The sequence below is a fragment of the Elephas maximus genome, chromosome 2, assembly GCF_024166365.1.
Source record: "Elephas maximus indicus isolate mEleMax1 chromosome 2, mEleMax1 primary haplotype, whole genome shotgun sequence".
Lineage (NCBI taxonomy): Eukaryota > Metazoa > Chordata > Mammalia > Proboscidea > Elephantidae > Elephas > Elephas maximus.
Window position 1 is genome coordinate 215,454,189 of NC_064820.1, and position 14,344 is coordinate 215,468,532.

Consider the following 14,344-nt stretch of genomic DNA (forward strand, 5'->3'; position numbering starts at 1 on the left):
CCTCTAAAGGAGCTATGTGACTGTGATGCAGTGGCCCCGTCAGCCTAGGAGACCCTCCACACTCCCCGTCTAGCTCTGGGAGGGACACAGGGGCCTATTCAGCTGTCTCTGGACCTCCCCTGTTCTCCTGAATGAGGGCTGGGCTGGACGCCCCCAAGGGCTCCCTGCCCCGCATCTGACTGATGGGAGCAGCTGGCACCACCCTAGGGACCTGGCTTTGAGGTATGGCTGGACTGACCATATAACCAAAGTCTTGGACCTGTCATGGGCCCCAGAGCCCAGGGGGAAGGTTACCGGGCAAAGGAACAAGACCCAGTGGAGGCCATGGAGGATGAGGGATGGGCTCCATCTGGGAAGGCTAGAAGTAGAGGATGGAGAGGAGACAGGCAGCAGAAGCATCTGTCCCCCGGGTGCATGTACCCCACTTGACCTCCTCACAGAGGCCAAGTGTCCTAGGGTGACAAGAGGGCTGCAGAGGTCCAGGCTATAAGACCTTGCCCATTGGACAGGAAAGAGTGAGGTGTAGCCATGGCACAAGCCTCTGGCCTGGGACTGCCCAGCCACACCCACGGGCCCAGGGCCCCAGTGTCCAGATCGTCTCCCCAGTGCTCTTCTCTGCCAGACTGCATGGGGACGGCAGGCCCATGTGTGCAGGCAAACAGGATCGTGGAGACACAACCACGGCAGAGGCTTCAGGGCCTGTTCCAAACCCTGACCTGTTCCAAACCCCTGATAGGCAGGACTCAGGCTGTCTGCCATGGGACCACGCACAGGCTGAATGTCACTGCTCACTCTCCCAACACCACTTGTCCCCTTCATGCACACCGTTGACCTGCTAAAGAAAAAGGCAAAGGCAGAAGAGAGGGTAAGTCCTGGGTATCTGTCCTGGCGACCAGCTGTGGGTGGTGCTGTGACCTGAGACAGGGTGTCAGCAGAAGACACACATTTGGGGGAGAAAATGATGACCATTCTGGATCAGCAGACAGTCGTGCTGTGCAGGTGCCAATGTAGAGCCTGGCCTGAGAGCGTGCTGGCAGCCAGCACCCATTCCAGCAGAGTGGGCACACTCACCCGCTGATGATCTCCTTGTTCTCGGCCCGGATGAAGTGCTCCTTCTCAGGTGTTAGGATGCACAGAGAGAACTTCTGGCCAGTCCGGCCCTCCCCGTCTACCACGTCCGTGCACTGGTTCATGTTGATGGTGCCCTGGGGAAGGGTGGTAGGCTGCAGGCAGAAGAGGGGACAGAGTCACTCAGAGGCAGGCTCCACAGCTACAGGACGAGGTGCATCCACTGCTTCCACCCAGGCCCCCTTTTGACAACCACCACCTCTCCACAGGCCCAGAACTTCTCCTGGCCATTCAGTACCTGCCCATGATAACAAAGTATGGGCATGCTAAGTCTCTCCCCAGGCCTCGTGTCTCCACTTCCTGCCCTCCAATCCCCAGGAAGGAGGAAGGACAAGGGCTTGGCTTTGTCTTTGTCTAGAGGACATTATTTCCTTGTTGAGAAGGGGGTGGAGGATAAAGACAGGAGGCGACGGCTCTGTCAGGACAGCTGGGAGGGGAGCGGCAGCCAAGAGCCCAGTCTCACAAGAGAGTAGTAGGACAAAGTTCCAGGGGAGCTGGCTTTAAAATAGCCAGGATATTTTTAGAGGCAAGGAGGGGGCCAGAGAGAAGCCACATCAGTGAGAGCAGGCTATGAGGCTGGGCAGGAAGGGCCATGACATCCATATTCTCTCAAGGTAGGCCAAGGAGCTGGCAGAGGGCTGTATTAGGGGGGGACATGGCACCTTCCCAGAAACAACTTCTTTTCTGACAGCAAAAGCTCTTAGACACTGAAATGAGGGACAGAAGATGAAAAACAAGGAAAGAAAGCTCTAAGGAATTCCTGCTGAGGCAAAAAGTGAGGTGGGAGGATCTTTTTATTTTATTTTTTTAATAATTTTTATTGTGCTTTAAGTGAAAGTTTACAAATCAAGTCAGCCTCTCACACAAAAACCCATATACACCTTGCTACACACTCCCCATTACTCTCCCCCTAACGAGACAGCCCGCTCTCTCCCTCCACTCTCTCTTTTCGTGTCCATTTCGCCAGCTCCTAACCCCCTCCACCTTCTCATCTTCCTTCCAGGCAGGAGATGCCAACATAGTCTCAAGTGTCCACCTGATCCAAGAAGCTCATTCCTCACCAGCATCCCTCTCCAACCCATTGTCCAGTCCAATCCATGTCTGAAGAGTTGGCTTCAGGAATGGTTCCTGTCCTGGGCCAACAGAAGGTCTGGGGGTCATGACCCCCAGGGTCCTTCCAGTCTCAAGTCAGACCATTAAGTCTGGTCTTATGAGAATTTGGGGTCTGCATCCCACTGCTCTCCTTCTCCCTCAGGGGTTCTCTCTTGTGTTCCCTGTCAGGGCAGTCATTGGTTGTAGCTGGACACCATCTAGTTCTTCTGGTCTCTGGATGATTTAGTCGCTGGTTCATGTGGCCCTCTGTCTCCTGGGCTCGTAATCACCTTGTGTCCTTGGTGTTCTTCATTCTCCTTTGATCTAGGTGGGTTAAGACCAATTGATGCATCTTATATGGCTGCTTACTAGCATTTAAGACCCCAGGCGCCACTAAAGATTTTTTTTTAGCATCCTCTGGCCTTGGGCTTTTCCTTCCAAACATGAGGAGGCCTACTGAAAGGAGGCATAGTAGACTGGCCGGTGGGGTGCAAGGGGGGACACAGGGCAAATGGGTCTTCATGGTTACCACGAGCCAGGAATTTCTCCCCAGGCGAGGGAAGTGCTGTCCTTAATGACTTCACTGATGACGGTCCCATGACCCGAATGGGTGGCCAAGGTGTGGGGAGGAGGCTCCAGGAAGGGGTAGGCTCCCGTTTCCAGCCCACCTCTAATCCATCTCCAGCTTCTCTGCTGATCCCACTGAAGAGCCTCAGCCCTGGGCACAGGGGTGCTCGCTAAGTACAGCACAAGTTGCAAACGGCTGCTGCCTTAGTGCAGTCCTGTCGGGAGACCCTCCCCAACCATGAGTTCCCTACCTGATGCACTGGGAAGATGCCTGTCCTGCCATGAGCACATGGGGTCTGGCACTGACTCTGAGCTCCCACCAGCCACCTCTGCCTCCAGAGGGGCTGGGTCCCTGGGGCTTTTCCTGACATGGCGGTGGGCTTGCCACTCTCTTCCCCACAGAAGGAGAAAGGAATCTGCTTCCCGGCTCCAAGAAGCCTGTCCTCACGGGGCTCTGAGCTCAGCCCATCTTTCCCAGGCCAGTTCAGAAGTGTGGAGGCCCCGCAGGAGGCAAGGGCTCTAGCTCATAGAGACTAGGTGTCTGTCTGTCTGTCTGTCTGCCTCTGACCTTCAGTGGGCAGAGTACACACTCTCTGTGACATCCTCCTTCAGGGCTGATCCCAGTGAGGACGTATGCCACATCCACAAGTCTACTGCTCTCCACACACTAGATGCCCTTGCAGATTTCTCTACTGGCATTCTTGGAAGGCCCTTGGGTAGGAGCCAGGAAAGGGAGCTGGGTGAGGCTGTCCCACGCCAGGCAGAGGGGGTTCCTCAGGTGAGCCATGGGCAGGGATGTGGCCTTATACCAGCATTTACTTTAGGCCAGGAGGGTTGGAGAAAAGTCACCGCCTGCCCCGTGACTGGGGGACATCACAGGGCCTGGTCCCTCTCACAGATCAGCGCTATTCCCACACACAAGGAAGTGTACCTTCTAGCTAGGGCTGGGGTCTGGTGAGGGAATGCCCAGTATTCCCAACTCTCTGTTCAGCTCCAGTCACTTGATTCTACAGAAATTCCAATTCCCCGTGCCCCCCCATTCTCCGGCATCATGCAAACGCCCTGTGTGGACCCCATGTGGCCTTCTCAGGGCTCGGAGGCCCACGGGTAAAATGAGCGTCTTCCGCAGGCCCTGGACAAGGTACACTGTCACTCTGAGCCTTGAGTCTCCTCCTGTTGCTAAGTGAGGAACCGATCTGACCAGATCAGGAGTGAGTCAGGAGCAGGACTGGAGAATGGAAGGAAAGCCAGCACAGAGGGGTTTTCAAAGGCAACCTTTATTCCCCCATCCTAGATTCCTACTCTGATTTGCAGACCTGTGGCCTTGCCACGCTGATAGCAAGCACCCACCAGTGAAATACAGATGCACAGCAATTTAGAAGTTATATCTCCATACCATGGTGCCAGTATACCATTATATTGTAAAAACAACACACAATCACACAGAGAGACACAGTAGGGACAGTGAAACATGCACACAGGAATCCTGATAGCTTCTCCTCCACGGAGGCCCATGCCCCATCCTGAAGAAGGTGCTCTAGGGTTCAGATCACTATGGCCAGCCCCTTCTCCCCTTCTTCCTCAGGACAGTTCTATCTGGTCACATGGCCACCTGGCTAGAGACAGCATTTTCCTGCCTGCTTTGCAGCTATATGTGGTCACATGGCCAAGTGTCACCAATGGAATGAGCAGAGGCACCTGTACAACTTTACCACAGGTCTTCAGACATGCCACCTCTCTGGCCTCAGTTTTCCTCATTTGTGAAAAGAGGGCTCTACCTCCTTCCGAAACGGATTTCAGAAGCATTAATAAAAGGCAAAGACATAACCAACTAGGCAAGGACTGAAGGAAGCTGACGTTTACTTGCTACCTGTATGCCAGGACCTCTGTAAGGTCCTGCCACACTGACAATCTCCTCTATACCCCTTTACACATGACTTACCATGAGGTACCTTTTTTCCTCACTAACCAATCCCCCCAGCCCTGGCAACTACTAGTCTACTTTCTGTCTCTATCAATTTGCCTATTTGTATAAAAGCAATCAAGTAATATGTAAGCTTTCGTCTCTTTCTTCTTTCACTCAGTCTAATGTTTCCAAGGAAACCCTGGTGGCGTAGTGGTTAAGTGCTACGGCTGCTAACCAAAAGGTCAGCAGTTCAAATCCACCAGGTGCTCCTTGGAAACTCTATGGGGCAATTCTACTCTGTCCTACAGGGTCGCTATGAGTCAGAACTGACTCGACGCCGTGGGTTTGGTTTTTGGATAATGTTTCCAAGGCTCGTTCACACTGTAACACGTATAAGTGCTTCATTCTTTTTTATGGCTGAACTATACCCCGCTGTTATCTATGTGGTACAGTGGTTAAGAGCCCAGCTGCTAACCAAAAGGTTGGCAGTTCAAATCTACCAGCTGCTCCTTGGAAACCCTATGGGGCAGTTCTATTCTGTCCTATAGGGTAGCTATGAGTCAGAATGGATTTACTGGCAATGTGTTTGGTTTTTGGAATCTATGTATTACATTTTGTTTATCCATTCACAAGTTGGGTTGTTGCCACTTTTTTTTTTTTTTTAATATTTTATTGTGTTTTAAGTGAAAGTTTACATAGCGAATTAGGTTCCCGTTTAACAAGTTTTATACAACTTGTTCCACGACACTGGCTATACTTTTCACATCATATAGTGTCAACATTATACAGTGCTGCTATCAACACTGGTGTTCAAGTATCTGAGTTTCTGGGTTTTTTTTTGGGTATATACTTAAACGTGGAATTGGTAGGTCATATGGTAACTTTATATTTAACTTTTTGAGGCACTGCCAGACTGTTTTCCAAAACTGCTGCACCATTTTACATTCCTATCAGCTGTTTGTGAGGGTCGGGTATTAACTTCGAAAATTTATTTATGCCTCGCTTCTAACCAGCACTCTTGTACAGCACGTCTAGGTGTGCACTGATACCCATTATAAAAATAATTCCTTCACTATGAGTCGGAACTGATTCGACGGCAATGGGTTTAAGGGAGGAAATATCACTACCACTGCCACCACTACTAGTGTTTCTAGTGATACCTGCCATGATGGCCAGGCTTGGTCTAAGTCCTTCACGTGTGTCATCTCATGGAAAACTCAGAGCATCCCTATAAGGCTGGTGCTAGTGACACCCCTAGTGACAGACAGGGGAGCAGGACACAGAGAAACTAAGTAACTTCCCTAAGGTCACATGGCTAGTAAGCAGCAAAGCCAGGATTCAAACCTGGCCCTCCAGCCCTGAAGCTAGCCCCTTCACTACTCTGCACTCTACTGTGTCTCAGACTCACAAAGCTGAGGCAGATTCAACGAAGGGTTTACAGACAGTCGCCAAGCCAGGCTCAAGCTTAGGCTTGTGCCGTCAGGTTCTGGCCAGGCCCCTCCCCTGCCTCAGTTTAGGGGCCAGCCGCACCACCTGCATGCTAGCCCTCTGAAGAGAGAAGAAAACGTGGTCCTTGACAATCATTTCTCAGCCAGGCCTGAACCTCGTACTGCAAGAGCAAGGGCAGATATCTAGGCTGTGACCTGAATCCAGCTGGTGGGAATACCTGGCCTCCAAGGCGCTGCGTAGTCATGCACCCTGCCCCAGTTCTACCCCTCTAGGGGCATGGAGGCCGGCTTCCCAAGAAGCTGACTTCACCTAGTTTTGCTAATTGCATTTTCCAAAAACAGGATGACAAGGACCGTCCACGTTTTATGTTGCAATCCTATGGGCTTAGCCCCGGGCTCAGCCCCTGCCAGGCAACGTCACTAGATGGCCTTGTAGCCCTCTGGGAGCCTCTGATCCTCTTCTGGGCTCCGTGCCACACCAGCTAAGAGCGGAAAACTGTTCATGGCTGAGATCACGGAAGCCTCACTTGATGGCCATGCTGGAAGGCACAGATGAGGGCCTGTCTCTATAGGTATACCCACACCCTGCAGACACCCCAGCCTATGATCTGCCTGGTGGCCAACAAGAGCCAAAGCGCACCTCTGCCCACTGCCCCCAAGGCATGTGTCAGAGGACAGAGCAAAACCTCCAGGATCAGGGCAATCAGTCATTGTAGCCTCGGCACCTGGGACTCTCAACCCCAACCCCCTGGCCCTGGCAGGCACTCTTCAGGGAAAGCTGGCCAACCTCCATTTCTCGTAGATCCTGGCAGGTGGGGAGGGCAGACCTGCTACGGGCCAGAGGAAAAGGAGAGCAAAGTCAGGACAGACACGGAGCGGTGCTGCTCAGAGTTTCAACAGTGCAGCCTTCCCCCAGGCAGCACTGGTTCTAGAAACAGAATTGGCTCACATGTGGAACCTAGGAGGGGATTGTCAGTTTATCTCCACCTCCACACTCACAGACGGGGGGAGGGGGAAGGGGGCCGGAAAGAGACCCACAGAAACAAAGGACTTGCCCAAGGTCAAAAAGTCCCTCTCAAGGTTAAGCCAGTCCCCACCCATGGCTCTGAGATCCCATAATAATTATATTCCTCAAACTCCTGTGACCGTGACCCATGGAAAACAACAAATTTCCCACATGATCAGCACACACGCAAATGAAAGGGAAAACTCACAGAACAATATTTACTCTAGCCATGGGCATTGCATTGTTTTATTTTTATTGTTTAATATTCATCATGATCCACCCAAGGAGTATGAAAAGTACCACCTGAAAAGTCTCGACAGGCAGGTACCCAGCAAATGCTTGCACACTGCCAGTAACGGGGAGCTCAGTACCATCCCAGGTGGGCCTCCCTCTTTGCAAAGCTCTGTGTGACCTGAACAAGGAGTCTACCCTTCCAGCAGGCAGCCACCATCACATCAACCCCAATGAGGGCAGGCAGTGTTTACGGGTGCTTACCTCACCCGGATACTGTTCTGAGGGGTCATGTTCATGGCTCATTGACCCTGACAATCATGAGGAGGGCGCCACTGTCATCCCCAGTCTATAGATGCAAATGCTGGGCCCAGTGTGGTTCCAGGACTCTATGCCGCTCTGCACCTCACAGGACAAGTCTGACCTCGCTGCCAGGCAGCCCTTCAAATACACACATGGCACCCTCACCCTCCTGGGCTTCTGTGCTCCCTGGTCTTCACAACCGTCATGCTGGCAGCCTGATTTCACAGTTGTGACACACATTTCCAGGCAGAGACACAGGCAGGGTGTCGACTGACCAAGCTGGCAGGGGCTGGCCCAGAGCGGCCCTGCCTCACCCCCAAGCAAGGGAGACAGTGGAGCATGGACCAGGCAGGAACATGCCCTGGCCTCCCCGGCCCCACTTCCCTGCTTTGGTGTTGAGATGTAATGCAAAGGTAATGACAGTGGTATCCAGAGCTAGCAAGGTGGGAGCTATGGGTTGGCTGCAAGCAGCTGGGTTCTGCCACCTGACCAGGTCCTAGGAGAGACCACTTCCTTTCTTTGGGTTGAGGAGGTTGAAGCCGAGTCCTCTAAGGAGCACTTGTGGCCCTCAGAGAGCACTGCACCCCACCCCAAGTCTCCTCCCCAAGCCCCACTCACATCTTGGCTGACAGGGGAACCCCACGAACCTGGTCTCCTAGGTACAAACCACAAGTCTTTCTCTCAGAGAGGAGGACCATTCCAAAAGCTACCACAGTGTGGATGGAACAGCAGAATGTGCCACCAGACTCCTGACCCAGACCCCCTCAGCTGGGGCCACAGTCTCCCCCAGTGAGTATGCACCCTCTGTAGATGGACATCCTTGAAGACCGGATTCTGAAAAAAGACCACACCCATAGGATCATGGTCCCAGCCAGGCCCTCAGTGAGTACGACTCCACCTGGCCTCCTGGACATAACACAGAGAAGCATCTTGTCAAACATAGCCAGGGGCTGAAGGAGGGCTCCTCCCTGCCATTCCTAGCATTACAAGAAGCCATCCAATGCTGTGACCCCATCCAAGTTACTGCTGCCATAGCCCCATGTATCCATAGCCCTGTGGCTCACAGGGGTGCCCTGGAGACACTCTGGCTACACAGAGGAGGAGGTGCAGTCTGCGACACCTGGGAGTCATGCCGCTTGACTCAGACATCAGAGCTGCTCACAGGCTACCCACTGCTTCCTCTCAGGGGAGCTGTGCTTCTGTACCCCTCCTGCCCTCAGACTTCCAACATGAAACCTGCCTGCTACCACTCAGCTGCCCAGGAGGATGCTTGGCCACACAGTTGGCTACCTGGGAGCTATGGCATAGGAGGCACCCCCAGGACAGAAGGGAGGGCTGGAACCACTGACTTCTGCTCTCCTGGTCAAGGTTCTTTCTGCCCTACAGAGGATCTAAGATCTAAGGCATACTCTGGGCTTTAGGTTCCAGAACCCACTAGAATCACCCCACCCTTGGAATCAAATCCTAGCTCTGCCACTCACTATCTCTGAAATCTTGGGGAGGTCACAAATTATGAGCCTCAGTTTCCACAAATGTAAATAAGCATATTTCTCACCTCGAACATAAATGGTACAGCCACTACAGAAAACAGTTTGGTGTTTCCTCAATAACTCAAATATAGAGTTACTGTATGACCCAGCGATTCCACTCTGAGGTATATACCCAAGAGAAATGAAAACAAACACTCAAACAAAAACTTGTACACAAATGTTCATTGCAGCACTATTCACAATAGCCACAAGGTGGAAATAACCCAAATGTCCATCAATGAATGAATGGATAAACACGTTGTGGCATATACATACAATGAAATATCACTCAGCCATAAAAATAAAGTTCTGATACTCGCTACGATGCGGATAAACTTCAAAAACATTGTTAAGTGAAAGAAGCCAGATGCAAAAGGCTACATACCACTTGAGTGCACTTATGTGAAATGTCTAGAATAGGTGAAACCACAGAGACAGAAAGCAGACTAGTGGTTGCCATGCGCTGGGGTAGGGAGTGGATGGGCAGTGACTACTAAAAGGTATGGGGTCTCCCTTTGTGGTGATGAAAATATTCTCCAATTAGAGAAGTGGTGGTTGCACAACCTTGTGAATTACTAAATGCCACTGAATTGCCCCTTTAAAGTGGTTAAAACGGTGAATTTATGTTATGTGTATTTTACCTCAACAACACCCCCCCCCCGCCGCCCCGACACACAAAGGTGTCAGAAGACTGGAGGCGTTAATGTTCACATAAAGCGAGGGCGAAGGGCTGGCAACTACTCGTGCTACCTCTCGGCCTATTTCTTACTGCACACATGCTCACCCAAACACACTCTCCATAAGGTGGGGGGTGGTAAGAACTGATTCAACACCTTTTCCCTGAATGCTCGCCAGAGGGAGGCGGAGGGAGGCTCTTGAGTACGTTTTGTCTCCCACCCTTGTTAGCCCAATGAGACAAAGAAGCAGGGCCCGGGAGAGCAAGAGAGAAACCTGGCTGGACCTAGGGAAGCTGTAGGCAGCATGTCCCCACTCTCAGTGAGGGGAGCAAGGTCTCTGTGAGTGCCCTAAGATGGCTAGCTGGAGGCTCCTGAAGGGCTTTACTCCAGTGTTAAACAGTCCACTGACATTCTGAGGGCCTCCCTGGTCCCGAACTTGAGAAACAGGAGGGGCTGGAGTCTGATCGCCAGACACACTCCAAGAAGGGGTTAAGCATCGCCCTCAGCAGAGCCCAGGCAGCTGGCCACAGAGGCGTCCAATGGATTGTGTCCAAGACCTCTAACCCCTGAACTTCCAGGTCTGAGCGTTGCAGCCTCCTCTTTTTTCCCCTAATGATTTCATTTTTTTGTTGTTGTTGTTGAGAACATCAGGGCTTTGAACTGGCTTGAACTGGTTCAGTCATGGCTGACAAGGTGAAATGGGAACAGACCTGAATTTTTAAAATTTGGGTGAAGCGGAACAATAAGTGGAGTGGGAGAAATTATGGGTCAGAGCCCTGGAATGGGAGACTTAGAAGAGATGCAGTGAGCTATTTCAGGATCCTGATGTGGGAGACTGGATTACTGCCAGTCCTATGAAGAGGAGCACACATTCAAAGTGGCACAGTCGGCCCACATCTTTGAGCAGGGCATTGCTGTTTCCAATTCTGTTGGTCAAGAGATTTGGTTGCTATGCAACATGCACGCTGCCCTTGTTTTCTAAGAGGGAGGTTAAGTTTCTAGCACGGCTTCAATATATAATTTTTCCCATTCTGTTTATTGTTCTGCTTCACCCATATTTAAAAAATTTGAGTCCATTCAGGTTTCTCTTTGTCAGCCAGGAATAAACTGGACAGATCTGGTTTGAAGCCCTGGAGAATACACACAGCAAAAACATATACCAATTCAAGTTTCTACGTGTACAATTCAATAACACTGATAACATTCTTCGAGGTGTGTAACCATTCTTACCCTCCTTTTCTGAGTTGTTACTTCCCTATTAACGTAAACTCACTGCTCCTAAAGTTTCTATCTAATCTTTCGAGTTGCTGTTGCCAACGTGATCTCATACAGATAGATCTTAAAAGAGCACACTGCTCAAGGCAAACATTCTTTATTAGTTAAGCTAAAGTACTGTTTGGTTTTAAGACTACATCAGGGGATATTTTTGGTTGAGGTTTAAAGATTGTCTTAGAGCAATAGTTTCGGGCTTCATCCAGCCTCCATGGCTCCAGAATGTCTCAAGGCCAAAAGAATTGGAAATTCTGTTTCCATTTTCCCCCTTTTGATCAAAATTGTTCTGGAGAATCTTTGATCAAATCGTTCAGTAACAGTAGTTGGGCACAATCCAGTTCTCCTATGTCATGGCAAAGGCGGCAGCTGTTCATGGAGGCAATTAGCCACAAGTTTCATTTCCTCCTCCTATTCCTCACTTTCCTTCTTTCTCTGTTGCTCCAGGTGAACAGAGACCAACTGCTTTACCTTGGATGGCAGTTTCCAAGCTTTTAAGACCCCAGGCACTACACAACAAACTAGGAGGTAGAACAGAAGCACTAAACACACTATTACATCAATTAACTGGGATTTCCCATGAAACAATAACCCTAAACCTCCAAACCAAGGAACCAAATCCCTTGAGGTGTTTGGTTATACATAAGCAGTCTCAGCAGCCACTCTCTTTTTTTTTTTTGGTCATTGTTGTAAATATATCTATCACACATTCTGCCAATTAAACTTTTTACAGGTGTACAACTTATTGACAGCAATTAACTTAACTGGCTGGGCAATCTTACCCTTAATAAATGCAACTTTCCCATCACCATAAACCGAAACTTAGTACTCCATTAGCAATAACCCCCCTTTTCCCACTCCTTCCCACCCCTGGTAACCACTAATACACTTTGGTCTCTATACATTTGCCTGTTACTGTATTTTTATATAAGTGAGGTCATACAATATTTGTCCTTTTGTGATTGACTTATTTCACTAAGCATGTCTTCAAACTCCACCCATGTTGTAGCATGTATCAAGACTTCATTTTTCTTATTGGCTGAGTAGTAATTCCACTGTATGTATATACCACATTTGGTTTATCCATTCTTCCGTTCATAGGCATTTAGGCTGTTTCTACCTTTTAGCTATTGGGAATAATGCTGCAATGAACATTGGTGTACTAGCATCTGTCTGAGTCTCTGCTTTTAGCTGTTTTGGGTATACACCTAAGAGTGGAATTGTGGGTCATACAGTAGTTCCATTTTTAGTTTTTTGAGGAACTGCCACATTGTCTTCCACAGTGGCTGTACCATTTTGCATTCCCATCTGCAACGCATAAGGGTTCCAATTTCCCCACATCCTTACCAACTTTTTTTCACCAATACTTGTTATTTACTTTTTTTTTAAATCTTAGTTATCCTCTGTTGTTGTTGTTGTTAGCTGCAGTCGAGTTGGTTCCAACTCATAGAGACCCCATGCACAACAGAACAAAACACTGTCCAGTCCTGTGCCATCCTCACAATCATTGCTATGTTTGACCCCATTATTGCAGCCACTGTGTCAATCTGTCTCGCTGAAGGTCTTCCTCTTTTGTGCTGACCCTCTACTTTACCAAGCATGATGTCCTTCTCCAGGGACGGGTCCCTCCTGACAACATGTCCAAAGTAAGTGATTATCCTCGCTTCTAAAGGAGCATTCTGGTTGTACTTTTTCAAGACAGATTTGTTCATTCTTCTGGCAGTCCATGGTATATTCAATATTCTTCGCCAATGCCATAATTCAGATTCATCAATTCTTCTTTGGCCTTCCTTATTCGTTGCCCAGCTTTTGCGTGCATACGGGAGTGAAATGGTATCTCACTGTGGTTTAGATTTGCATCTCTGTGATAGCTAATGACTGCTGAGCATCTTTTCATATGTTTGGTGCTCATTTGAATGTCCTCTTTGGTGAAATGTCTATTCAAGTCCTTTCTCACTTTATGACTGGGTTGTCTTTTTGTTGTTGTCTAAGTTTTATACATATTTTGGGTATTATCAGATCTTATCAGATATATGGTTTCTGAAGATATCCTCTGAGTCAGTGGCTTGTCTTTTCACTTTTTTGCTGAAGTCTTTTGCTAAATGAAAACTTTTAATTTTTAAAGTCCCACTTATTATTTTGTCTTTTGCAGTTTTTGCTTTTGTTATTATATTAGATAATCCATTATTAAAAGCTAAGCCCAACAACGTTGCCCCTGCATTTTCTTCTAACAATTATATGGTTTTAGTTTTCACATTTATGTCCTTAATTCATTTTTGTTTTTGTGTATGGTGTGAGGCATGAATCCTGTTTCATTTTTCTGCACGTGGAAATCCAATTTTCCCAACATTGTTTATTGAAGAGACTCTTCTTTCCCCATTGAATGGACTTAGCACCCTTGTAAAAAATCAGTTGACCACAGATGTGTGGGTTTATTTTTGGACTATCAATTCTATTCCACTGGTCTACATCCCATTAAAAACCATTGCCGTCAAGTGATTCCGACTCATAGCGACTCTACAGGACAGAGTAGAACTGCCCCCATACTGTTATACCAACCAGGCTGTTCTGATTACTGTAGCTGTATAGTATGTTTTTTTTTTAATAGTATGTTTTAAAGTCAGGAAATGTGAGTCCTCCTACTTTGTTCTTCTCTTTCAACACTGCTTCAGCTAATTGGGGCCTTTTGTCATTCCATATAAAGTTGAGAATTGGTTTTTACATTTCTGTAAAGAAAGCTACTGGAATTTTTATTGGGCTTGCACTGAATCTATAGATTGCTTTGGGTAGTACTGACATCTTAACAATATTAAGTCTTCCGATCCCTAAACATGGAACATTTTTCCATTTATTTAAGTCTTCCTTAATCTCTTTCAGCAGTGTTTTACAATTTTTCATTGTGTAAGTCCTTCACATGCCTGGTTTATTTCTAGTATTTTATTCTCTTAGATGCTATTATAAATGGAATTGTTCCCCTAATTTCTTTTTCAGATTTCTCATTGCTGGTATATAGAAACCCAACTGATTTTTGTTTATTGACCTTGTACCCTGCAACTTTTGCATCCTCCTCTTTGCCACTGCCCACCCTACAGTCATTCCAGTGCCCACTGATCCAGACTGGGGACAGGAGGTAGAGCCTTAACCCTGGGCTTCTGGTAGAAGTCCTGTGGGGAGCTGTGCAGGAAGAG

At 48.7% G+C, this 14,344-nt stretch overlaps 1 protein-coding gene across 12 annotated transcripts in view; it reads right to left on the reverse strand.

Annotated features, from left to right (window-relative positions):
- MPRIP (myosin phosphatase Rho interacting protein) overlaps nucleotides 1-14,344 on the reverse strand; it is a 211,661-nt gene that overhangs the window by 63,202 nt on the left and 134,115 nt on the right. For all 12 annotated transcript variants that reach the window (XM_049874770.1, XM_049874771.1, XM_049874762.1 and 9 more), the window contains exon 4: nucleotides 1,072-1,223. In XM_049874770.1, the coding sequence (XP_049730727.1) occupies nucleotides 1,072-1,223 (152 nt within the window). The remainder of the gene's footprint in view (nucleotides 1-1,071; nucleotides 1,224-14,344) is intronic.